The 26,698-nt window shown below is 38.4% G+C and overlaps 1 protein-coding gene across 5 annotated transcripts in view; it reads left to right on the top strand.

Moving 5' to 3' along the window:
• Positions 1-25,413, top strand: part of CA10 (carbonic anhydrase 10) — a 212,066-nt gene extending 186,653 nt beyond the window's left edge. For all 5 annotated transcript variants that reach the window (XM_067308147.1, XM_067308145.1, XM_067308146.1 and 2 more), the window contains 5 exons: positions 10,541-10,636; positions 12,883-12,955; positions 20,611-20,765; positions 23,168-23,342; positions 24,188-25,413. In XM_067308147.1, the coding sequence (XP_067164248.1) occupies positions 10,541-10,636; positions 12,883-12,955; positions 20,611-20,765; positions 23,168-23,342; positions 24,188-24,210 (522 nt within the window). In that variant the 3' untranslated portion in view covers positions 24,211-25,413. The remainder of the gene's footprint in view (positions 1-10,540; positions 10,637-12,882; positions 12,956-20,610; positions 20,766-23,167; positions 23,343-24,187) is intronic.
• Positions 25,414-26,698: the final 1,285 nt, after the last annotated feature.

The following is a 26,698-nucleotide window of genomic DNA, read 5'->3' as shown; positions in this document are numbered from 1 at the left end:
GTCTGTGCTCAGGAACCTCCGTTCCACAAACCTCAAAACCCATTAGAAGATCTCCTTTTAAGGTTAGAGGGTGCAGCTATGGTTTGTTATCCATATGTTCATTCAGCCCTTGGACTTATTCCCAACTGAACTGCTCTTTACTCTTTTTTGATGTGACTGTCTGCATAACTGGCTTCTATTCTTTGCCCTTCTGCCTGGTTAGTCTTCACATCTCATCAGCATCCTTAAGCAGCCCACAAATGGAAACGTGGCAGGTAGCATATTGCTGCTGGAGATGCAATCAGTTTTCATTATCTTTCACTGACCTTCACTTCCTAAATATAAAAACTTGTGAATAAAAGTAATTTTAGGGCATATTCACAAAGGCTAACTCTCAGCTTTAGTACCTAGTGTTTTTATGCTATTTTCAGATGGTTTCTTGGTTCCATGCATTTATGTTATATACTCAAGACAATCTGTGAAGCAGAAGTCATTGGTGTTTAACTGGTCTGAGAAACAATTATCAATGAGTTAGCAAAAAGATTACTCTTGTGCTGAAGTACAGAATTAGCAGTTTCTGAGACAAATGGGAGAGGAGGGGTTCTCCTGCTGTCTGTACAGAGCTGAGACAGATTTATTTGCTGTGGGTGTAGAGAGGAAAAGTTCTGAGTGATGATATAAAACAGCAATTTGCAGAAAATACCTTTAACACAAAAACACTGCTAGATCCTTGAACTTCAACCAACTGCAGTATAATTAAAGCTACTGGAAAAGCTTCTGTGCTGATCTTCATCCTCTGTTTGTTTGTAAATGGGACCAATCCGCAGTTGTGTGACTGTACTGAACTGCTCTTACCATGTGGTAATTCTCAGTGCCCTTTACAAGGTACCCAGAAGAATGTGTTCTTACGATAAACAAATGCTGCTGTGTGTAATTTCATGCCCTTTTAATTTATGCTCTACTGCATTTGTTGAGTAGTGTGTGCCAATATCTTTCTTTCTTTCACCAAATCTGCAGATAGAGCTAAAAGGCTTACTTTAAGGAAGATAACTGGCTTAGAATATAGCTTCTAAGTGCCAATTATCTTTCCTAGTGAATATAATGCCACTCAATTCATTTAGCAACAAGATACTATATTAGAGTTGTCTGCCTTAAGCTATATTATCTCATATTCTTAGATAATTCATGTTTTCTTGTTTTGGATTGTGCTCATTTTTTCTCAACTTCAAACTTACCTTTTATACTACAAACGTAAAACTGTCTCGTATGCAATTTACACAAACAACAAAAGGCAGTTGTACTTTCTGTAGATTTAAAAGAAGCTTCCAAGATATTTCTTAAAGAATATCTTATTTTCTGCCTGCAGGACAGTTCTGTGCCATCTCTCAATCTTTGACTCTGCACCTTTAAACAGGAAACCCTGGTGTGAAATTTCTTCAAATGATTTCCAAAAATCTGACTCTGTAATATCTCATCTACCACAATATTAATATCTTAAAGGAATTTCAATAATTTAATAAAGCATTCATTCCAGAAATGCCTTTGGCTATTTTGAATCAAGCTGAGCTTCCTCAAACTTTTCTGTATTTGAGCCCTCAACTTACATTCAAAGATTTAATGCTAAGATCACTGACAATTATATCTTCTTCTCTTTTATCAGGCTTTAAATGTTTCCCTTTTATCACTGTTTAAGGTGATGAAAATCCAAATGTCCCACAGTTTCCTGCCAAAGCTATTTATGCTCTGAGTATCTTCTAAAAATCTCTTATGGGTGATGTGTTACAAATTGTCATGGATCAATAAGACAAATTGAACTTCATGATATTACATTCATTATCCACATGCTTTCTCTGACCCCATTAGTGTAACATCTGAGCATCTCACAACGTTGCTACTGGAGAAATGCAGCTATTCACATTTTAGAGATGGCAAGCTGGGCAGAAACAGTAGGAGGAATTTGCCTAATGCCGAGAAGGAATTGAACCTAGATTTCAGAAGTTATAGATTAGCAACCCAGTCTCTAACGAGTAAGTAGATTCTTGAAGCATGTGTCAAGAAGTCATTCAGAAAGATCTCATGAGGCCCTGTGTGTGCTTTTGCTGTCTGTGCCAGGCAGAGATCAGGCAGATTCAGGTAGGTAGCCAGGATGTGCTGCCCAAACAGGCTGCATGAGGAGTTGCAGGAACCCCAGATGGACAACACCGATGATGTGTTAAGGATGCATCTTCAGTGTCATTCTACGCTTTCCTCATACATACACTTCATTGTCATTTTAAATATATACAATCTTATGCTTTATTTTTGTCACTGGAAAATGTTATTCTTAGTTTAATAATATAGCTCTAACTTCAAGAGCAGCAAACAAAACTGGTGAATGTATTGCCTTGTTTCTGCTTCTGTTTTCTTTGGTTGTTAGTCAACACTGGGTATACTAAGCTTGACCATCTTTTCCCCACTGCATTGTAGGTTGAGGACGAAAAGGTTAAGACCTAGATCAACAACTAGGCTTTCACTAGCTCAAGTTCTATTAACAGGTTTTTTTGCTCAGTTTTTTATCCATAGATTTGTAATATTTCTATGTTTGTTCTTGCCCATCATGCTCGCCCTTTGAACAGGAATGTAGCTACAGATGGTATTTTGGTAAGGTAGACTGGCAGCTGTAGTGGCATCACATATTGTTAGAGGGGTTTGAAGAGCTGATGCATCTCTTTCACACAGTTCGGTGACCTTGCACAAGTGTCCTTCTGACACAATGTTTCAGGATAACACAACAAACAACCAAAATACAGTGGATCATCACTTCACCAAATTTTGACTTGCAGGAACCATTGTCTGCTGCTTTCTGGACTGCTTGCTAAAGAAGCACAGAATTCTCCCAGAAATTCAGAACATCATTATGTAACTGAATCTCCCAAACTGAGCGTTTATACTGAATTCATCATCCTGGTGTCTGAGCATCTGTTGTACTTAAAATGAGAAAACAATTTATGTGTAGTGTTTAGTCAGAAAATCCTGCACAAATCCAAGAACGATGATAAGCTCATCTAAGAGCCTTTTTTCCCACATTACCCCTATTCTCTCCTAAGATGCAACTTTTGTAGATGATGGATTGTGTGAATGCCAAATTACAGCTTGCACTGAAATTTTGCATTAGCTGAGACATAATCAACATTAAACATTTGAGGCTGAGGAAAACTTCATTTTGATCCTCACATAAAGTGAATTACAGAACAGTGTCATTTATTTATGTTTACCCAGCCTCTCGCTCATCTGCTAACAGCAAATGACAAGAGTAGCTGACTGGCAGGCCAGCCCAAAATACCCGTGTTTAGAATAAGGTCAGTTGAAGGGTTCAGTAATGACTGCCCTATCGAAAATTCTCCTGAAGTCACTCAGCAACCGGCACCACAGACACAGCTATACACCTCTGCGGCTCGACTTGGATTTTTCCTTCATCACGTTTCCTGCTATCTGGAAGAGAGTGCAAATGGCTGTGACACTTGCAGTGGTTCTGGCAGCATTTGGATGGCAGTAATCCATCGCCTTTTACATTTATTTCTTCAGTCTATTGTTTACTTAATTTTTTGGTGTTGGCTCACAGGTGAAAAGTCTGTATCAAAGGTATCCCAGCAGCAAACTCTGAGGCATTCACAGCTAATCTGACCTCTCAAGCTGGTGAAATTTTACTTTCTACTGTAGTCCACTGGATGCTTAATGAAACATCAAGTTTTAAATACTGTCTGAAACAGCTCTTTTTCCTGCTTGCAAATGAGTTAAAGTAAGACTTACAAAAGAAATAAGAACATATTAAAATCTTACATGCAAATACTTTTAAAGCTCCTACACTTCATTCACGGTCATTTTTTTTATTCTCTAGATACAGTGTTTGAGTATAAGCAAGCTACTGAACAGAGAGGTAGAAGGACTAAGTATATTTTACTCTTTTAGTAACCTTATCAATTTAAGATGCCAAGTCAGCAACCAAAATGGCTGTCCTATTTACTATCTGATTGTCACTGATCTCTTCTTGAAACACTATAAAACACCCAGCTCCTGTGTTTTAGAACAGATGCCCCAGAAAGCTTAAGTCTGAGACTCACCTTTCATTTATATGTCTGTAACCAGAGATAATTACTTTAAACCTAAAGCAGCAGATGTTACTTTTTTTAATGTCATAATATGCGCTGAAAATAACACACGGTGATAACTGCTTGGAGGGGAATCCTGGATAAAGTGCACTAGCTACCATTTGTTGACTAGAAGTATCAGAAGTTAGTTCCTGTTACCAACTGGTCATAATGAAGTGGTAGACACCATCTGCAGCTGAAGTTCTAATTCCTAGTGCATAATTATTTCTAGTAAAATAGATTTCACAGCCAGGTACAGTTAACTCTTGACTGCATTTCTGCTTTACTGCATAATGCATTAGTGCATTTCTCTGCAAATGCTTTTATACAGCTGCCTTCTCAACAGCAGGAGAAAAGAGTTCCTTTCTTTTGTTCTTAACCTTATTCTTTTAAACAAAAAAGAATTACAATATTTTTTATTTTTCTATGATAAAATTGCTGGCATATTGCTATAAATGTAGATGATGAGCCTTTCTATTAAACCAGTATTTTACAGGCATTTCTTTTAAATCAAGAAATAACTGTCAAAAGCAGTAAAAAAAATCCCCAAACATTTGCCAGCAACAGCCTGAAGAACTTGGTTTTTAATACAGTAAGAATGTTAAAGAGATTCAGAGATATAAAATTATTTAAAACAAATGTTTCTGGCATTTCTCCTTTGTTGTATAAAACTAAATTAATGTTTTTAACTGACTTTAATCTTAAAACCACAGTAGTCTGATAAAATGCTCTGTAAATTGCTGGAAGTCTAGGTGGTCATGTAGAATTTATTTTACCAATTTACCAACAGTGTAGGAGTACCTCACTGCTGTAGGCTTACACATATAACATAACAGACTGGTAGATGTATGGGTTAATTAATAAGTTTGTGGGTAATACCATCTTGGCTGATATTAACATTTCTTGATAGAGTATCTTGTGCATGAGAAAAAGATGTTTTAGTTCTGCAAAGACAATTACCATAAATTGTAATTTCTATCTTCCTAATGTGCATTAACAGCATTCTTCTGAACCCAGTAACAGCTCAGTTCTCCAGCTGCTGGTTTGGGTAGGCTCCCTAAAAGTAAACAAGGGATTGAGGATTGGACCAAAGAGCTTAAGTTCTTGCCCCACTTGAATTGTAATGCGTTGTGCCTTGAGCAGGCCAGAAGTATCCACCAGAATGGGATAATTAAAGACATTTAAATACAGTGTATTCTACTTGTGTACGGGTGAGTGTGTGTGTAAACACAGAAGGTTTGATTATTATAAGAATTCAGGAACAGACAACATTAATATCCAGCTCGAAATCCTAAACAGTTATGAAAAAACGATAATATCCTCCTTTTCTTTCTTAAATACTTACTATTATTGAGCAACATACTATAAAATTCTTTGCCACTTGCCAAAGATGGGAAATTCTCCATTGTGTCACTGCACATTTGTGGAGGGCCGATGGGTCTTGGTCTAATGAGACAAGATAAAGCAGGACCACTGGTTCTGCAAAGCCTGGTTTATGTTCTCACGGATGGTGCTATACCTTTCCATGAAGCAGGAAGTTCATTTAATTAAATTAAGAGAAATCTAAAAAAATTTTTTCATCCACACAGAATAGATATCCCAGCATCAGGAGACATTGTAAAAATATCTTTTCTTCCACAAAGTGAGGACGCCAAATCTCATACCTGTCCAGACTCACAAAATTAATGCCACAAATAACTCTTAGGTAATATGACATTACTGCTCTTCACGAATGCTTTTTAAAGAACTGTAACAGCATTTGTCTTTTAATATAGGACTATCAAATGTTGTTATTAATGGGTTTTAACTCATTAGAATTATTTTGCTTGTTGGACATCCCAACAGTTTATCAGGTAGCAGAGCCTCATAAAAATATTATAGATACAGACTAGCTGTTCTCTGCTGCCATTCGCTTCCTGCTTCCATCATTTACAAATCAAAATAGTTATGTACTCAATTATAATGCTTCCAGGTGAGAGAAGAAGGGTATTTCCACCAGTCCCAACAGCAGTAAGGGAGAAGTTCTGGGTAAAGTACTGCGGTATTTTGCGTTCCATCAGTTCCATAGTTCTCCATATCTCACTGCAGCATCTTGCAGTGATCTAGCATTTCTAAAAGAGTTATGCACGCACACCAGACTAGAGCTCTGCGATGCACAGAGGTTTTTGTCTAACTTAAAAAATTGCAAAAAGATTGCTGAGAAGAGTCTCTGGCATCTTTGACACATAAACCCAGCAAACTACCACCTTTTGCTTAGCCAAACAGCCTTGGCCACATGCCACACACAAAACCTCCTGCCACTAGCTCTGCCCAAAGGGACGCATTTCACCTGGGTGAAGGACCAAGGAAGACCAAGAACAGAAACCACTGCATAGGAGAACCAGCACGTGCCGTACAAACAGTACGGGTATGACGAGCACAGGCTGAGAGCAGGTTATTATCATTATGAACCCAAATACACACGTGTTGGAGAGACGAATCAGATGTGCTCCCACAGCAGCCAGTGTGAGCAATGGCACCAGCCCATATGATTTTGCCTCCTAGGCTGGGCAGCGCACGGCCCCTGGACTAGCCTTAATGCACTGCAGGCAGCTCGCGCTCGCGCTCCTAATGCTGCCAACCAGGCGCCTGGGAAGTGCTGCGTCTGCTCCCAGTCCAACGCACGTTCTTGAGTGATGAACAAGGGCCCGTTCTAGATTTTCATCGGCTAAAATGAGAGTAATTCATCTTAATTCTCTTATTTTTGCTGAAAAATAGAACTTCTGTTGCTTGAGGAAAACAGACCTATCAGTTGCTTTGTGGTGAATTAATCTGAAAGGGGGAATCTTCCAAAGAAAATCAATAGCTTATAACGAGATTCTATATTGTGTTTGAGCCCTGAAACTCAAACCAGGACCAAAAGAGATTTTTAGCGTTGCAAGTTGGCTCTCTTCTTTGTTTTTAATATAATGCAATCATTTGAAAAAGTGAAATTTTCACATATAAGCAAGTTTAGTTACCTTCATGGAAGACTCCAGTAATATTTAAAATGGATTATAAGATTACAGGTATTTCAGAAGGCTTTAAAGAAATTACTCTCAAAAGAAGGCATTTAATAGAGAATTATATTTTTAAACCTGCATGTAGTATATTGAACCTGAGACATCTTTATTCATTTATACCTTTCTAAATTAGTCTGTTCCATAAGAGAAACTTGGAAAATGATGTCTCCTTATGTGGTCAATCTTGCTTTAAAAATAATAATAAATGTAACCATGATGCCATGGAAACAGCTCCAAAGTGACGGGCGGAGAGGGGGGAGTATAATTTTAACACAGAGAAAGGTGACAGTTTTTAGAAGAAAAAGAACTTCAGTTGGCCCTGGGTCCTTTCAGAAGCAGTAACGCACAGCGCGGCGAGAGGATCTTCTCAAACTACAGTGAAAGCAGATTTCTCAGTCACACTCTCCAGGACGGTTCCTACCCAAACAGAGGCGCGATGGCAGGGAGCAGGGGGGAAGGCAGCAAACCTGCAGGAGTGGGGCACTGGGAAGGAAAACCGCTGGAACGCCCTGCTAAAGAGTGCCAAGGGTCTCAGGCAGGGAGTTTCACTATCACGACAGTACAATATGGGTTGGAGAGATCATTTATCCAGCAGCAAAGGAAATAACTATTCTAATTTGTGATCAGTTCAAAGTTGCGAAGTCCTTCCCATGCACAGCTGTCGAGCGCCCACAGGCTGGGTGGGAATTTTGTATAGCCTGGACGGTGTCTGTGTCCCGCAGCGAGAGAGGTCTCTGCCAGAGGCAGGACGCTGCTCAGTGCAGAGCCCCACCACCCCTTGCTGTTGCCATGTACTTGCTCCACCAGACCAACACTGCATAGGACACTGGGCCCATGCAGTGGCGCTGGGGCAAATATCCGATTTGTGGTCATATATACTTTAGGAGTCTTATTTCCGGAAGTCCTGTCAGTAAAAATGAGACTTTGACATTGACTTGGGGTTTCCATGGGTTGTCCTCAACTTGCACTTACAAAATGAGGGAGAATTTGGCCCTTGCTTTTAGCTTGTTCATTTTGACTAGTCCTGCACTTGCATTTTGGCTTGTTAGATCAGCTCAATTAGTCTAGTTCATTGTTATTCTGCAACTTTGTACAGAAGGAATTCTAGTCTAAAGCAGATTTCATTACTTATTTTCTTGTTAATTCACAAATTAATTCAGCTGCCAGACTGAATAGCTGTACATAAAAAGAAGAATATATGTTACTGAGCTTAAAAATTTCAGAGTGCAAAGTCCCAAGAAACAGGATGTTATCGAAGTTCAGCAGCATCACAAACTGCTGCCTAATGAGCCTACAGCCCCCGTGTGCTGGACAGCAAATGCTCCCATTAATTCTTTACAAGACCTTTAGAAAACATACTGCATTCATCCTGCTTCCTAGCTGTCAGAGCTTAGTAGATGACTTCACCGTCTACTTTGACATTTTTATTTTTTCGTTCCAGTTTGGTCTGCTTGCTTGCCTTAAAAAATGCCTACTGTGTGAACTGTAAAAAGGTCAACCAATAGTTCCCAATCCAGAGAGGAGAAAAGTAACCGAAATGAACACATTATAGCAGTAATTTTGACCCCTGCATTATTTTTTTTCTGTGAACTGTTAGCTGTAAATAGTAAAGCCGTATCCCCAAGATCTTCTAACCTCACCGATGCAAACGTTCGCTCTCCTTTCCGAGTTTCCACTGCCCCTTTTCACATCAATGTCCAAGCACTGAAACAACATCACTGAGGGATTTGGGGAGCATAGGGGAGGGCAAGGGTTGGGGGATTTGGGGATTTTATATTTGGAAAGCCTGTAAGATCCAATTCTGATTAATATACCATCCAGTATCAAGTTGTGATAGACTGAGGTAACGGTGTAGGTTACACATAATTTGGGGTGTTGTTACAACGCTGATCGCTCCTAGCATATTGATACATGCTGAAGATCATACATGTTTGGGGGGCAAAAGAAGACTTCATCTTTGTCTGAATGTGCACTGCAGATCATACAGGGAGGTAATTCTGGCATAGAAAATCTTGCAGCAAACATTGCATTCATCCAAAAGACAGCCACAAATGCCGTAAAATACACCCTATTTCAGTGAATTCTTTTTTTCCTGGTTATGAACATGAAAAGCCTAGTATGATGAAATTTCTTTGCTCGCAATATTAGTCTTTGGCCATTTCTATGGTTAAAGTGACCATTCGAACAGGAAAATAAATTTCACTTATTATTGTTAGCAAAATAAAATACAGCCATGGAGGCTTTGGGGATTTTGAACAGGAGTTAGAAAAAAACCCACACATTTCAAATTTGGTTTGGGTTCAGATTTAAAAAGGAATTCAGCCAGTATTAAGTGACATTAAAAATATAGATCAAATTAACACTTGTCTCATTAACACTGTATGAGTCCACTGATTTCAGTAGACTCACTTTATATTTATGGTGGTATGTGGAAGACACAGTGACCTGCTTTTTTGACTGAAGCCCAAGAATACATCAAAATTCCCATGTTAAACCATACTGCAGTTTTTCTGTTAATATGATAACCAGGAATCCAGATATTAAGATGTAAATACTCACTATGATCCTTTTCCACCTGCTGGTATAAGCTTAGCTAAATAAATTTACCTACAAAGCTCAAAATTTGAATTAGCAGGCCTAGTGTCCTCGAACTATAAAAAGCACCTGTGAAAAAAGTTTATCTGATTATGAGGAGATTCATTCGTCTAGTCCTTCATGAGTTATTCTTGACAAGTCCCATTTTCTCTGGTTTTGCAGTAGTGACAGAGATTTAGTCCTAAATGTAATTTAACCTTTATTACTATATTACTACATGACACTCAGTACTTGTCATAATACATCACACTGATTAGTGCACAATAAATCCCAGTAAATTCAATCAGGAAAATACAATTACTTGTATGCCATTAAAATGTTTTTTGCTGTTTTTTTCTTTTGTTTCTTTCCTTCTTCAATTGTTTGAATTTAAATAATTAGGCTGCCTGGTCTGTAAGGTTCAGAAAATGTGTTTCTTCAAATATTTCAACCCTTGACTCTTCTGTGTTTGGTTTGAGGCTGAAAAGTAGAGATTACTTGATGCCCATGACAAGCGCTGTTGCAATAGGTAAATGATGTCAACCCCTGCAGTGCAATTCATAACTTGATGTGGGTAAATTCACTTAGTGGCAGTTTAGAAGATGACCCACTGGTGCTGTGCCAGTTGGAGCCAGATGGTAATTGAAATTATTAAAATCATGCATGCTGCAGAACCTCTGAAAAATTGCACTGCTACAAAATATCCCAGGCATGGTTGGGATCCTAATACAAACCAATTGGTGTATATAGCATTTGTAAACAGTGTATGGTATGGTTTGCCACTGTTTACTTGTAATCTTTCCCTTCCCTGCTTTGTAGGTTCAGCTAATCCACTATAACCATGAGCTCTACACAAATGTCACAGAAGCTGCAAAGAGTCCTAATGGCTTGGTGGTAGTTTCCATATTTATGAAAGTAAGTATTTAATCATCATCAGTATCTAATGTATGGATGATGGACCTATTTTCCGATGAGCTGGAATTCTGTACTGCTCATTATAGCATTGCAGTGCCTAGAGGCTCTGACCTGGAATCCGGAGACAGCATGGTCCTGGGGACTGACACACAACCCCTGCTCCAAAGCATTTACAGTGTAATGTAAGGAACACGAAAAGGGATATGGGAGGGAAATAAATAAATAAATAGAAACACACCTTATAATCATAAACAGTATTCAACACTTTAACAGCTTTGATAGAAGTTATTAATTTTGCAGAGGCAAAAGCTCCACAATTACATTTGGTAATCCTTTTTTCTCATCCTTTCTGAAAAATGCATTACCTCCCAAAATGATGTTTATGTTATGCAATTATGTATCTCTGTTTCATCACTTTAAAAAAGCGCATATTTCTGAAGAAGTGCTTCATCCTGAAGTAAATAGCTTTCATCATCAAAGCTTACATATTTAGTATCTTTTATTTCCCTGTAGTGCTCTTTAATTCCAGTTCCTAAGGTAAAGTTCCTGTCAAAACATTTACCTCAGAATTAAAATATGTATTTCATAGAGCATCTTGGAAGATTAGATATCGAAATTGCCTTTTGAACAGGTCCGACATTTCAGAAAGATATTTAGGTTACCTCTTTCATTCAATATGTATTGTATTACAACCAGCAACCTAGCTTGAATTCATGCAAAAGGATAAAAGGATAACGCATTCTTTCTATGTACTTCCCAAATTGCACACCTAACATAATCACAGAACGGTTGAGGGTGGAAGGGACCTCTGGAGATCACCTGGTCCGACCCCCCTGCTCAAGCAGGTCACCTGGAGCACGTTGCCCAGGATTGTGTCAAGATGGAGACTCCACAACCTCTCTGGACAACCAGCTCGAGTGCTCTGTTACCCTCACAGTAAAGAAGTTCTCCCTTATGTTCAGACAGAGCTTCCTGTGCTTCTGGTTGTGCCCGTTGCCTCTCACCCTATCGCTGAGCACCACTAAAAACAGTCTGGCCCCATCCTCTTGACACCCTCCCTTCAGATATTAATACCCACTGATAAGATCCCCCCTCAGTCTTCTCTTCTCCAGGCTGAATAATGAGCAACAAAATTTAGTATCTGCCTCACCATCTTCCTTCCCCAGGCCTCTCCCACCCACATGAAAAGACATGTTTTACTTCAAATATCCAAAGTGATTAGAAAAACTAGAAGAATTACAAGAATGATGCATTCAATATTAAGATTGACAAAATGATTGATGGATAACAAATGAAACATTTCAACTCAAAAATATTTTAGTAAATGTATAGTTAGGAAAAATTATACATTAAGAGCACTGGATCCATTTGTTACTAGGAAACATAGCAGATTCTGTTCCCAATATGACTATCAATCACTGATCTTCTGATTGCATGGATTCAGCATAACACCTCAAAAGAAAAGTGTTCTGCTTCTCCAGGAGAAAAAAATAATAATTTGGGGAAACAACTATTTAATTTCAGAGGCTTCCCTTCCACAAAATGGAAACTGAACTGAATTATCCTGAAGGCTACCCAGCAAACAGAGCTAGATTCTAGTTTATGCAATATCCCATTTACTTTTCTAAGTCTTAATTAAGCTTTTGAGAACTTTTCAAGTTTCAAAATAAATTGATTTCATTCTAGGCAAACGCTGGATGCGTAATAACAGCAACCAGTGTCTGATAAAAAGAAACACATTGCAGAATAATAGAAATGTCTCCATAAAAAAACGTAACTGATTTCGTTGCTAACCAATAGTGATATTGCTACTTGCAGTGCAATAAAATACATTGATAATGTATATACGACCCCGCACAAAAAATGATGCCTCTAAGTCTTCTGTTTGTCACTTTTCCTCTTAATCCTCCCCAGGTATGCCTGTCTTAATGTAGGCTGAAAATTACACTTTTTTTTTAATCTAGTCATTTCATTCCTGTATGCAAAACAAAGAGAAGACAGATTTTATTTGCAAGCTAAACAGTGTGCTGGAAGAAATTTCACCACTGAAAATATATTTCTCAATAAATAGAAAAAGAATAGAATACCATTTGTGAAAATCCTACATAATTATATTAACAAGCTGTGTGTGTGTGTGTGTGTGCGCGTGTGTGTACATGTACGTGCGTGTACACAGAACAGATACATTTTCCAGAAAGGAAATATTTGTGTGATGATTTTGACAATGAACATTTTCTCTTCTGTAGGTATCTGAATCATCAAATCCATTTCTAAATCGTATGCTTAACAGAGACACCATAACAAGAATAACATATAAAAGTAAGTTTCTTTTCATTTACTATGGCTAATAGCTGTATGTTTTTAGTATCAAATAACAGATTTAGTGAAATAAGAGGCACTTTATAATGGGCAAAAATTTCAAAGCTTGCATTGCCAGTAACTCTGCACAATAAATTTGGGGATTTGAAAAATCTAGTAAGAGCATCAATTCGTGCAATGAATTTTGAAGTTCAAAGCCTATTTCACATTTGAACAAACAATAAATTAATGAAATTATATTTAACAAATGCATGTGCTATACTCCTATGGAATACTCAGGAGAAACTGCTTAGTGTTAGCAACTAAGGTTACACGTGGAGCAGCCTGTATTATATCCTACCAAACTACATGAAGATGCTGCATCATTACCTGTTTTACCATGCAACTATGTATTTAGTATTAATTAACCATTTCTTTTTGTGCACAAAAAAAGATATGTCTATTCAACTATTGCTGCATTTAATAGAAATTACATAAAGAGGTCGTTAATACAGCACGTATATTTGTTGCACTCACATCTGGAATGCTTTTAACTGACAATGGTCAAAAATTCCACTTTGGTATATTGAACATGTGAAAACTGCAGCTTAAATGTCAGCTAAAATTAGGGTAATTTAGAGAAAGTCATGAAAAATACATAGATCTGAATGGATTAAATTAAACCTTTTCTCCTGAAAAATTATTCCCTTTGTCGACTATTCACTTGAATTCCAAGCAGCCATTAAGTTAATAAAATAAGCTAAACAATACTAGAATTTAATTTTTGAAATAAGTACACAGCAAACTGAAAAATTAAGGGAAATATCTTAAAACTCCACCTCCATTTGTTATTCTGTAAACAGTGTCTTAACATTTTTCAGGAATTTCATTAATTTTGCTTTTGTCTATGAAAGATGGGAGGAGTTGTTTTTGATAACTGGAATGAGACTTGGAGTGAGGACTCCGGGATTGGGTTCCCAATTCCATCAGCCTTTGCCCCAGTTTACCTCTCTGTAAACGAAATATATCGCACCATGTACCCTACAACAACATAGCGTTAATTTGAAAACTTAGCATCTGAAAATCCAGAGATCTCAAAAAAGTCTATTTAACTTTAACAAAAATTACTGAACTTTAGGTTTCTGATTAAAATGTTTGGAGAGGTTTCTGTACACATCTCCCTAAAGTATACAGTCTGATTTCTTTCCATGGACTCCACCTTTTTCTCTCCTTTCAAACCTAGAATTGTAAAAAGAAAAATTATGGATTTGAGATCTTAAAAAGGCTCTGATTTCCTACACAAACTCATGGCACAGAATTTTACCCACTAATTTCTGAACAAGAGAGTATTGGAAAGATTTTGAGTTGTGACATCCAGAATTTGAGCAATGGAGCCAATGCAGCCACATTCTGAGCTGGTTGTTCCATTCCTTGTCCTCTCCTAAAAATGCACAACTTCCTTACATTGATATTTCTCTAGTTTTACCTTACAGTCACCAAATCTTGTTACATCTTTGGTGAAAGTAAGAGGCCTCTATTATGACAAAACTCTTTGCTCCAAGGTACTTATAGAAAGGAAGGTGACAAAGGCTTCCCCTCAAACATTTTTTCCAGATTGCTCCCTCAGCGTGAAATGTTTTCTTCTCTGCATGGAAGAAGCAGGAGACCAGCCCAGTTTTTAGACTGCCTGTCCTCATTCCTTGCAGAAACACAGTAATGCTGCTCCTCTAAGAGCTTCCTGCCTACCAGTGCTGCTGCAGCATCCTGGGGACAGGGGAGATTATGGTTAAGGCTATGTGTGTTTCTTTTCAGGCTCTTTCACTCCCAAATCACATATTCCTGGCTTCCGTCTGGGGACCAGCCAAAAGATCCCTGACTGTACCATGGAGAAAGCTGCTTTTCCCACGTACGCACGCAAAGACCAGTCAGGTCTCACACACTGAATGGGAGAAGGCTCCTGTCTCACTTTTCCCATCACAGCACCTGGATCTCATGCATTTATATGAGTGTCACAGCTTTTCTGGTACTCCTTGGCCCTTCATGCTTCAATAGCTAGCCAGCAGAGCAAAGTCTGGGCAACCTGTGGTTGCTCAGAGCAGAGAAGAAGTCATGGTTATGGAAATGCTGCTCCACAGGGCTGGGAGGAACAGGCAGCATCTTTCCCCTGTTGCGCGAGTGAGCATGTAACCATCACCTACCCCAGCAGGCGCACATACATCCCCTGTAGTATCACACAGCACAGCAGGTCTCCTGCCTGGCCATCAGAAAGTTGCAAGGTTTGCATTACAAAGAGCATGGTCTGCCAGCGCAGAGCATTCCCAAGCTACAGTATTTTCTTTGCGCACTGCTTTGTGATGGTTTAGAACAGGGCACTCCTTCACCCTCGAGTTGACTGTGTCCTACAATCTTTCACTGATTGGTTTTCTTTTCAATTTTGTCTCTCTAGAAAGAAAGTGCAATTCCAGTCACACTGAATTTGGTTGTACTAAATGAAATTTGACACTGAGATGAACACATAACACAGGTTTCAAAATCAATGATTACTGGAACTGTTTTAATTTTAAACCATTGTTGTCGCTAACTAGTGTATCTGTTAAAATGAAAACCTTGGTAGATACAGTGCACACAATATTCTGCAGTACACTGGTTACTTACTCTAGTAACAAGTATCGACTGGGAATTTTTTAGTGCAAATTGGGAACGTGAAAATGTTATTGAAAGTAATTTTGTAGTTGTCTTGCATGATGGATTATAGCATCATTGCCGAAAACTAATTTTACTTCTTTTATTGCAAGGATTTCTATTCTGCCTGTAGCAGCTGGAGTTTTTTAGCTTGTGCTTCAGGGATGCGCTCCTGAAGTCAATACTCAGCATGCTCCTGACAAAAAGACCAGCGCCAGCATGCTCGATAGGAGTGTGGGGTGAATGATAAGTGGAGAACTGGCTTAGAGTCAGCACAGTTAGTAACACAACTAAAGTACTGGGCAACAATGTTAAAGGACAACAACAAGAAGAAGAACTATCTATGCTGCTATTCTATTTCTAACTATTTCACTGCATGAAATTTCCAAGGACAAAATGCAATGAGAGGGGGATATCTACTATTGAATATTAATGGTTACAGTGAGGTAAAGCAGACCCCAAGAAAATTTTACGAATATTTTCAATGCTTATTTTATTCTGTTATCATAGCACAAAGAATCCACTTTGAACTGGTAATGAAAAGTGATCTTTTAAACAAAGTTCATCCAGAAGTTATGTGAATATCTCTAAAGAAAAACTACTTTAATATTCCTCTTTCAGAAGGACAACTGATGAAATAAATTAGTTTTCTTTCACAACAGATGTGCTACCTTAGCTTTCAGTTTGGCCTCCAAAGAGGTCCAAGTGTTTGCCTAACACTGCAAAGAAGTGGCATTTGAGCTTCCCAAAGTTCCATATAGAAATCTGGGCTTGCCATTCTTCATCAAAATACTGCCAGGCACTCAGCCAGGCCAAAGCTAGGTAAAATTTTGAATTCCCCTCAATCTTTAGCTATTTTATAGATAATGTGCAAATGAATAGGGTATTCTAATTTTAACAGATTATTCTGAAAAAGTTTAAGATTCAGGCTTCTAGAAATAAAAGACTTCCAATTTCTCAGGGCTCACATTTCAGTGTTCCAGCCTGGGTTGTCTGAGGGACTGAGCTCTCCTAGCTCCTGTTACAGCAGTAAAAGAAAGCAGTGGAGAAACTCCGAGTCAGGATTAAAAAGCTGAGGATCTCTGCATTCCTTACCCTGTATTCTGCTTAGGCCTCCCCTTTTGGATTATGCTGTTATGAACTTCAAAATCTAATGGGGCTTCTTTCATTCAGTAAATAATATATTCCTTATAAACACTATTGTTTTAAAGAGAACACATGTAAAATCTGCTATAAAAGTAGACCCCACAAAGCTGTTACAAATCTAGGGATAAAAGAACACGATTTCCATCATTTGTTAAGAAAATTGTCAGAGTCAAGGCCTTTATGTAAATGAATGTGAAAGCTAATGAAATGTAATTTGTATAGAGAAGAGTTCACAAGTTCAGAAATCACCCCAAGGCTCAAGCTGATCAAGATAAACAGAATGTGGGCTGCAGACAGAAATGATGCTGAGAATCCAGTAAAGTCAGGATGGGTTTATTAAAGAAAGCTTAGTATTGACTAGAGATGCAGAGAAACACGCACACACGGTGATTTTGACCATTTTGAACTATATACCTGCAAGAAAAAGCACCAATAAAGACAACACATTGAAGTGTTGCAGTCTACTATTAGTGCAAATCTACCAGTTCTGTGACAGATCCAGAACAGGAAGGGAAAGAGTAGAGCTGCTCACGGGAAAAACTGATGACAACCAAACATATATTCTATAGCCTTTTCTCAGGCCATTCCTACTGGAGATGTCCGACTCCTCACATAAGGAATATGACCCTTATACAGGCATTAATGAATACTGCCTTTACTTGGCTAAACTCTTTTATTTCATTATTTCATTCACTCCTCTCTTTCCTTTTCTTGAGATACATTGAAATGATGAATTTTTCCTCCAGTAGCTTTCCCATTCATTACAGCTGATGGATTTTGACACTCAGCACCATTCAGTGTCTCTCCATAAACATTCTCCAAGTGAAAACAGGGGCAACGAAGCAGATTTGGAGCAGCTCCACTGTTCAGTGCTGGTGGGGGTGAGGGAGATGGGCAAAACTTTTAGCACATATCAGCCTAAATATCCACCCGGGCAAAGAGCGCTCATGACCGCAGAACGGCAGTCAAATATGATATCCACAGGATGTTTTGCAGGTCCCCAGTATGCAAACAAGGTAAGTCAGCAGTTGATCCAAAGCTCAGTCAGGCTAAGGAGAGTACTTCTGCTGATCTTCAGAGCACTGGCAGGCATCAGGGCTGCCCGCATGAGTAGGATGTCCCTGCACCCTGCTCCCATGCTGTTACACACCAAATTTGACCCCTGGAGCTCCATTATATTCTCAAAGTGACTAAACACTGTGAAGCCACAGACAAAGGTTAGAAGTTAACATCAAAATAATGAATTATATTCTCTATTAAGGCAATGTGAGGCAACTCCAAAGACTCCGTGGTTACCTGCACTAATACTGCAGCAAATCTGTTTCTGTATCTTCCAGTTGATAACTAGTTGTATTGTTAATAATCTGTGCACTGTTCTGAGTACAAAAGTGGTCAGTCAGAATGTGGCACACACAAAAAAACCTTATATCATCCATTTCCCTCATCTTCATTAATCTTTAGATAGCTTTCCATCTTCTAGTAGACATTTCAGGGCAAACTCTACCTTGTTTAAATCATTTCAGTCCCACTGAAGTCAATATGGATGTGACAAAGCAGATTTGGTCCCTAGAGTTTGAAACTATCAGTTTTGACTAACTCTGTGCCATTTGGAGCTAACATACCACTCTCCATGGTTCATAAATAATGAACAGGATGTTCATGTGGGAAAGGGAAAGATGTGTGATGATTCACTGAAAACAGGCACTAGCTTGAAAAAATGCATTCATTCTCTGTCTCATGTAATTCTAACAAAATTACTGTTGTGCTGCAAATAATGTTTTTAATTAATAGGACACAGGTGTATTCAGTCATCTCTAGCTGTTAAAATTTGACAGCATTTTGGCTCTGTATTACTATAGCAACGGTTTTGCACTTTTACCTGGAGAATTTTTGGTTTAGAAACAGATTCTTTGTCCCAGCCTGTGGGCCAGTGAAGGTTGAACATGTTAACCAAGGTGACAGATTCAGTTGCCTATGGGACAGTAACAGTACGGTCCCCTCTGCCTGAGGATCCAGCTATGACAGGACAATCACACCAGCTCCAAGTGCAAGACGGTGGCAGAGGGCTGTATTTCTAACAACTTGAAAGGACGTGCCAAAATTATCTTTCCTAAAATAACAAACATTTTAAACACAAAATAACTATAAGGCAATGGTCATTGTGCCCTGCTAGTCCACCTCTCCTTGCCAATCCACAGATGATATAAATGTTGCACTCTCACCTTGACACTTTAACTGATGCTGTAGCCACTGATGCTTTTACCCTTGGAAGCCCATAGTATGTTGACTGCACTCTGTCAAAATAAAAAAGTCCTCACATTTGCTTTGCCTGTGTCCTCTGACTTTCTGTTGCCCAAGACAGCAGTCTACAGTATGCACAGAGTCCTTGAGTCCTTTTTTTCTTTCATTACATGGTATGGGACAAGTATTTTGTTTGTCTAAGCCTTGCCCTTCAGCTATAGTGTGTTAAATTACAGAGTCAAAAGTTAATTTACTCTTTTCTTTTCTAGTTCTTACACACTTCCTTGATCATTCATATCTCTTTCTTTGGTTCCATTTACGATCATCATTTCTTAATGGCCAAGGAATTGTTTATTAGCTTTTTTTTTTTGCTTTTTTTTTTTAAACTGTTTAAGCTCACAGTGAATGGTACATGAAAAACATCAGAGAATTCAGCAGGAATGCCTAAGTTCCTGACACGGAATGAAAGATGTGCTTTCAACATTGTTCTTTATTCTGAGCAGGAATCATCTATTTTCTCTGCAGTTCTCCTGTTAAAATCAGCATCAGTTCCTCTCATGTACTGAAAGGGGAAACATGCTCAAATATGCAGCATTCCCTGCCCACATTTTAGCATTGACTCTGCAAACAAATTATATTGAACACACTACATGTGGATGAAAGCATACATAGAGATTTCACAACATTACTACTCCCAGCCAGCTCAGATTTCTCCGAGACGCATACCGGTAGCGTAGTTTAGTGTGTTTATCCCTGAGTATTTCCTATTAAGGAACTCCAACAGTCTAAGATTCTGCAGGGAAATCTGAGCTGCAGCTTTAACAGCACTGTCAAAAATACTATAGGGTCAGCACTACATAGGGACAGCAATGCACATAGCAGAGAGAAGGCTGAACAACTTTGATGACTTTTAAAAGAGATATCCATATCTCATTATATTTTGGTGCATGTCCACATGCTGAATTCTGTTGCAGAGGGATACCTCATTAACTCCCAGAGGCTTGCAATAAAAGCAGGGACCCTAGTAAAATGCTTTCCTGCATACTTTTCACCCTGATTTTAGCATTCTGAGTGAGCTTGCACTGCATCCACCCCCACGGTGCACATGAAAGGACAGCAGGCTTCATTGAGCAGCTTTATTATCATGCATTGACCTTAACTTCCTCCTGTGGTAGAAGGGCAATTAAGTTTTAACACTCTTAGCCTTCCCAAGGCTTTGTTGAGCAAAAATTATTAATCACTGCAAAATATGGTAAGTCGGCATTGTCCAAAATCTGCTGCATCTAAATCAATACTTTCAACTTCAAACAGCTTTTAACTCCAGTTCTTAAATGAGATTCAGATTTTCACTGTGAACGCTTGGGCTGAACTCCCACAGAAGCAGTGCATGAGCATCTAAGAGCAGAATTTAAGCCAAGCAGGATTACTGAATTCATGTTACTTGCTCATGTCTGAACTTCTGGAGCATTCAGAAATTTATGCACATTACACTTCATATTTCTGTAAAACTGGCAATGATAATCTTCTAGAATAACAACCGTGTGTAAAAATGTTTGTTTTGTGAGACTATTGCTTTATCTAGATTGTTTTCCTCCTCTACTCTCCAGATGATGCATACTTACTACAGGGGCTTAATATTGAGGAACTTTATCCAGAGACCTCTAGTTTCATTACGTATGACGGGTCAATGACAATTCCACCCTGCTATGAAACAGCAAGCTGGATAATAATGAACAAACCTGTCTACATAACAAGGATGCAGGTAAAAATAAAAAAGATTTACTAGATCCAGCATGTGTACAAAAGACGAATATTTTGAACATATATTTTTGTAGCTTTATATGTGAAATTAGATTAAACCCTTTGCTGCAGGGATCTCTGCTTGCAATTTATACAGCTTATGAAAGTCCTCCAGAATATTTCAGAAAAGTAAAAATACTAACTATTTAGAGCTATCTAAGTATCTACATACACACATACACACACACTTTGAAGTTGACCCTACTTTGACTGAGGGTTTGGACCAACTGATTTCCAAGAGCCTTTTCCAAACTAAATTATTCTATGATTCTGTGAATGAACGTATGGGGAGTCTAGAACAAATACAGCAGTGTTGTACAAAAGTAACTGAGGTTCAGAAGTGTAACTGGGACTTTTTTTAGGTCAGAAAAGAATAGGCAAATTGTGACTGTTGTGGCTGTTTAGGTACATGCTAGTTGCATGTTCATGTTGACAGAGATCCAATATATGGGGCCTGTTGGAAAAGCCTAGCCAATGTTTTCTGGTATAGAATGAGAGAATAAATATTGCAAATATCTTCTGAAAAGTCAGAAGACAGATGATGGATACATTGAGGCCTCCTATTAGAAAGAAGCAGGATAAATTATGCAAAAGAACAGGATTCATCCCATAGTCAAAATTATGCTGTTGAGGAAACACCAGTGGAAAAGCCATGAAGATTACATTTCTGTATGACTCATTTGCATTCAATCCAATGCCTAACTTCAGAAAGCCACAAATTTAACATCAACTGCACTCCTCCCTGGAGCTTCCATCAGCCAGTTGCCTACAGAGCTGTGAGCTGATCTAACCCAATTCTCTTGTGTACGAGAATCCTGAAGGAATACTTGAAACACCATCTGCCTGTCCCAAGCATGCAGCAGAAGCAATCTGGCCTGAAAAATGCAATGAGGAATTATAAAACAACCCCCAGTATTACTCTGGGATTTAAAGTCATATTAACATTGTAAATAAGATGCCTTTAGAAAGCCTGAGAGATATTTTATCTTTTTGCTATTCCTTCTGCCCAATTCTGTCTAGATGCAGAGAATGCCCTTTGCTTCTTCTCTAAATGGGCAGAGTAATTTAGGAGAACGGCACAGCTGAGCAAGGACGGCTGCACGCCGTACATTCTAAAGTCTTCATGCAAGCAACTCGAACATTTCCTACAAGAAACATTTTTTGTTACAACATTAATGTACAAAACAAGGATTAGAGTATTTCTGTAGCCTATGCTAGTACCTATGGGGTATAATCTCATGACACTTACTCTTTGTCATGCTTTACTGGTTAGTTACATCCTCCACTGTTAGTGCTGCAAATTGATTTCATGGAATACTTACTAATTATATGTGTACTCAGACTGAAAAACGAATGTACAGCTCAAGTTTTCCCTGGAAACTGTTAAAGATCTTCAGTATGCAAAGCCCAGCTATTGGATTTCCCAATTTAAGCATTATTTCAGCTAACAGCTAGAGGACAATATTAACTTACAGCCTCTTAAATGTTCAGATTGTACGTAGACATTTAGAATATTTTCTTTTTACATTTTTAAACAAAAATATTTTGAGGGTTTTTGGTTTACAGTTTGCAGCTATTTTTTTTTTAATTTCCTACACAAAGTTTGAAAGGTTTTGGTTGACTTGGACCAGTTAACATGCTTTTAGCCAAACACTTTCTACAGTTCTATAGTCATTAAAAGAATCATTGCTGTCTGCTTGGTGGTTTGCAGCCAGCCTCTCCTGGGTGCACTGGAAATCCTTGATGATCCAGTAATTCCTTCTTTGCTGATCTGTAAAACTGTCTCAAAGGAAGGTCTGAGTCTACTAGAACAGTATAGATACAGCACAGACAATATCAAGACAGCCCTGTCAGTGGAGAGAGGATTTCTGTTTTTAACACCATTTCATAACTTTCAGCGGCATGACTTTGTCAGTTATCCTTCCCATCCTGCCTGGCCATGCACCGCTCTTGAGTGCTGTCAGTCAGAATTGCGTCTTCTCAACAGGAAGCTATACTAATAGCTACACAACTTTTGGGGAATTATTTCTTCTCATTTATCAAGTTTGTTTTCTCTGCACCAGCTACTGCCATCTAGTACTCTGGATTCCACTTGTTTCCTGATCAGCCAAAGCTACCTCATATCATTTTCATTTACTCCATGCAAAACTAGTTATTTTTGTTTAAAAAGGGGCTTAGAAACAGAGGACCACAGAAGGAATGGTTTTACCTTTAGTTAAGTGTCTCTTTCAACCCACCTCCAACTTCAAATCATTCAAATTCCTTTTAACTTTCATTCATTAAGTAGTCTGTTAAATAGTTTCGTATGTTGTTTACTTACGGGAAAGACCAGCACTAACAATCCTTGTTTTGTATTTTGTATAGATGCATTCTTTACGACTGCTAAGCCAGAATCAGCCATCGCAGATATTTCTGAGCATGAGCGACAACTTCAGACCAGTCCAGCCTCTCAACAATCGATGTATCCGAACCAATATCAACTTTAGTTTACAGGGAAAAGATTGCCCAAACAATAGAGCACAGAAACTACAGTATAGAGGTACGTTCTACCTCCCGGATAATTGTTTCTATGCTTACACTGAGCTCTTTATGTTGAGAAATAATAAAATATACAAATAAAAATAAATGAAATTCCAGATCTGTGGGACCACTGGTATAAGTCAATCATTGCATATTTGAAATGGATGAGGAAATCTGCCCTGAAGCATCCAGGAAAAGCCATGACAAAAATCAGTCTGGGATGTCTAACATTTTTATACAGCAGACAGGACCAGCCTTCAACTTTCTAGCCCCATTTTAAAGTCTTCTCACCTTACAAAGTGCTTTTGCTCTATTTTATCCAACTTGGAAAGAAAAAGGGGGATAAGCTAGTTTTGATAATAGTTGATCTCAAACAAAAGAATAACTTTCAGTTTGGAGGTGCAACACCATAGCAACTGCCCAAACTGGAAAGTTCTGGATCACATAACCAACACTAAACAAATGGACCAACCCAGTCACCTGGTGGTAAAGTCTTACATTGCCCAGCTGGGGGCTCACAATTGAGCTGTAATGTGTCTCACACATCTTTTAGCCTATGTACATAGTTCTATTACATGCAATAATTGTGTAAAAGTGCCTTCTTACCAATAACATTATGGTTATGAAGAAGTAGTGCTGGAGGGCATAAAAGAGAGCACATTTCAATGACAAGGCTGATGACTGAGTTGCAACACTTCAAAGAAAGACACAGTCATTCAGACCCAATGCTTTTCCTGGAAAAGGAGGAAATTGAGCCTCCCGGCTTTTTAAAGATACATTAAATATAGTGTTAAATCCAGTCAGTTTCATATTTGGAGTTTATTAAAGCATAATTATTTTTGTTTCGTTTCTCTTTCCTTTCAGTAAATGAATGGCTCCTCAAGTAAGAAAGACAGAGCCGGCAGAACTCATAACCTCAGTGGAATGCAACTACTGTGAATTGACCTAATCTAGAATGCACCCAACCTCATTCGCTCTTTGGGTTCACGACAGCATGTGCGAACATGCTGTAAGAAATGAGCTGCCATGATGGAAACGCAACTAAAAATTCATTCATATGATCGGTGGTAATTAAAAAAAAAAAAAAGAAAAAAAAAAGAAAAAAGTAAAAAGACAGTATTACAGTAAATGTGATTACAATTTTGATACAGTTTTCCTGAACTAATTTAGCTTCACAAAGAAAGACTTTTCAGCCTTTGTACATATGAAATTCTTCCTCTTTTCCCCCTCTCCCTCAAATTAAAAAAAAAAAGAAAGAAAAAAGGTGGCTCGGTACAGCATCAAAGTGGAGTTGTGTTCTGTGTGCCAAGTAATCCTTGGAAAGCTCTCATTATTTCACTACCATTAATGGATACTGACAAGACAGAACAAGACGACTGTAGAGGATACTTATTTCTAGGTTATGATCCTTCTGTTCATTTAATTAAAAAAAAGGGGACAGACTTTGAGAGATAAGTATTGTAAATATATCACTGCAGAATATAAAGGAAATTGAAATATTTCCCTTTTTGTCACATATCTGTAGTAGGATTTGCCAAGATCAGAATTGATCCATTTTCTGTTTCTTGTTTTACAACAGGTCATGCGTTGTGTTGGTTACTACTAACAGCTCAATAAATGTGTTTAACATTAATTTAGTAAACTTGCTTTGGTTTATTTTTTCTTACTGAAATAATAAGCCTCTAGTACTCGTGGCTGCATTATTTGTGTTATTCTTTTTTTCCTTTTTTACTTAATTTATTTGTTTGCAGCCAATTTAGGCGACTTAATGGCAATTGGGAATACAGTTAACAAAGCTAGCATAACTTTAACTCCACTTTATGATTCATCATTAATAAGAATTGGTCTTCAGAAGCAGAATGCAGTTGAAACATATCTTAGTTTAAAATTGCCATTTTCCCTGTTGAATCCATTATCGTGATAAGCAAATTCAACCTTGTAAAAATTGGTGGTGGAAAGGGATATATTTTCTTTACAGATAAAGCAGGAGCTGACCAAGTAAAAGCGAATGCCTTTTTTTCTCGTTTATAATGGTCATTCACTGTGTTTGGTTACTGTCAAGAACTCAATAAATGTGTTTAACAAGTTCACGTAGCGCATGTTTGACCTTCTTGCACATTAAGGAATCCCGAATTGTGCGTTTCCCTGGGGAGGGGGCAGACCTCACGCTAACCAGTTCCTAACACCCGCTTTACAACACACCGCCACAGAGAAGATGTTGAAGTTCACAGAAAAGATGAAACTAGAAAGACCAAGCCTGAATTAAGGATTGCTCATACCAAATTGAAAAATATGCACTACAAGAAGCTTGAGGGGACTGAAACCCGGTAAAGAACTTTAGGCCCAAGCTATGTTGCGAACGACCTAGCCTTAGCATGACAAATACAATATTTCATCTTTGGCTGAATACAACAGCATAGGTAGTAAGTATTAGACTGGAAGCTGAGTGTATGTTGCAGACAGCAGTTTGGAAAGGTGGCGAAGCACCAGCTGGAGATTTTATGACTTCAGCTGTAACGTGAATGGGGAAGACATCAGGAAAGTGCAAACACACACGGTTTGGTGTTCAGAGGACTCTTAAAGTAGATACATGGGTGCAGGGGGAACCGGGAAGGAACCTGAAGCTGTCAGCAATCCAGATGCTCAATGGGAGGTGCAGAGAAATCACTGCTGAAAGAGCGAAGGTTGGCCTGGAGGGGATGCAACACACTGACGGCGCCTTTGTAGCAGGGTTCCCACCTGGTGGCCCCGGCACAGGATTCTGTTAGCACATATGTGGTGCCTGACTGCCAACTTAATTCAGTTTGAGCATTTCAAATGACTTTCACATAGTAGCTTCACACTGTGCAGCGATCTGGAAAAGCCACAACACAATCACAGAAATGCCACATTGAGTTGCTATTACACTGTAGATTAATATTGTCAAATTCTGCAGCTGAAATAAAGCAAGATTACCACTTTAGATTTATCTAGCTAATAAAAAAGGAAGTATAACACAAGTCACAGGTATCTAATATTTTTGAGATGTCACAAAGATCTTCAATTTAACTTTTAAATTTGTTGTGCTATTGGGATTGTTTCCACTACTTTTTTTTTTTTTTTTTTGGAAGCTTCTGCTGTAAAGTTACTGAAAGCACAAAGTCCACAATGTTTCAATCTATATTTTGGACAAATATCTGTCAGTTGTTGATCCAAATTTGTCAGTGACAGAAGGTAGGCAAGATAAGCCAGGCCTCCATTTTGAAACTTTTAATAAGTAATAAAACCTATTTGCTATTTCACTGAAAGCTGGTTGAAGGGATTTAAGAAGAGGCAGAGATATGATAGAAAAGGCTAGTCCCAGGAAGAAGTCATGCTGTGCTTTGGATTAGGTGA

The sequence above is a fragment of the Apteryx mantelli genome, chromosome 19, assembly GCF_036417845.1.
Source record: "Apteryx mantelli isolate bAptMan1 chromosome 19, bAptMan1.hap1, whole genome shotgun sequence".
NCBI classification, from domain to species: Eukaryota; Metazoa; Chordata; class Aves; order Apterygiformes; family Apterygidae; genus Apteryx; species Apteryx mantelli.
This window is presented reverse-complemented; position numbering and strand designations above follow the sequence as displayed.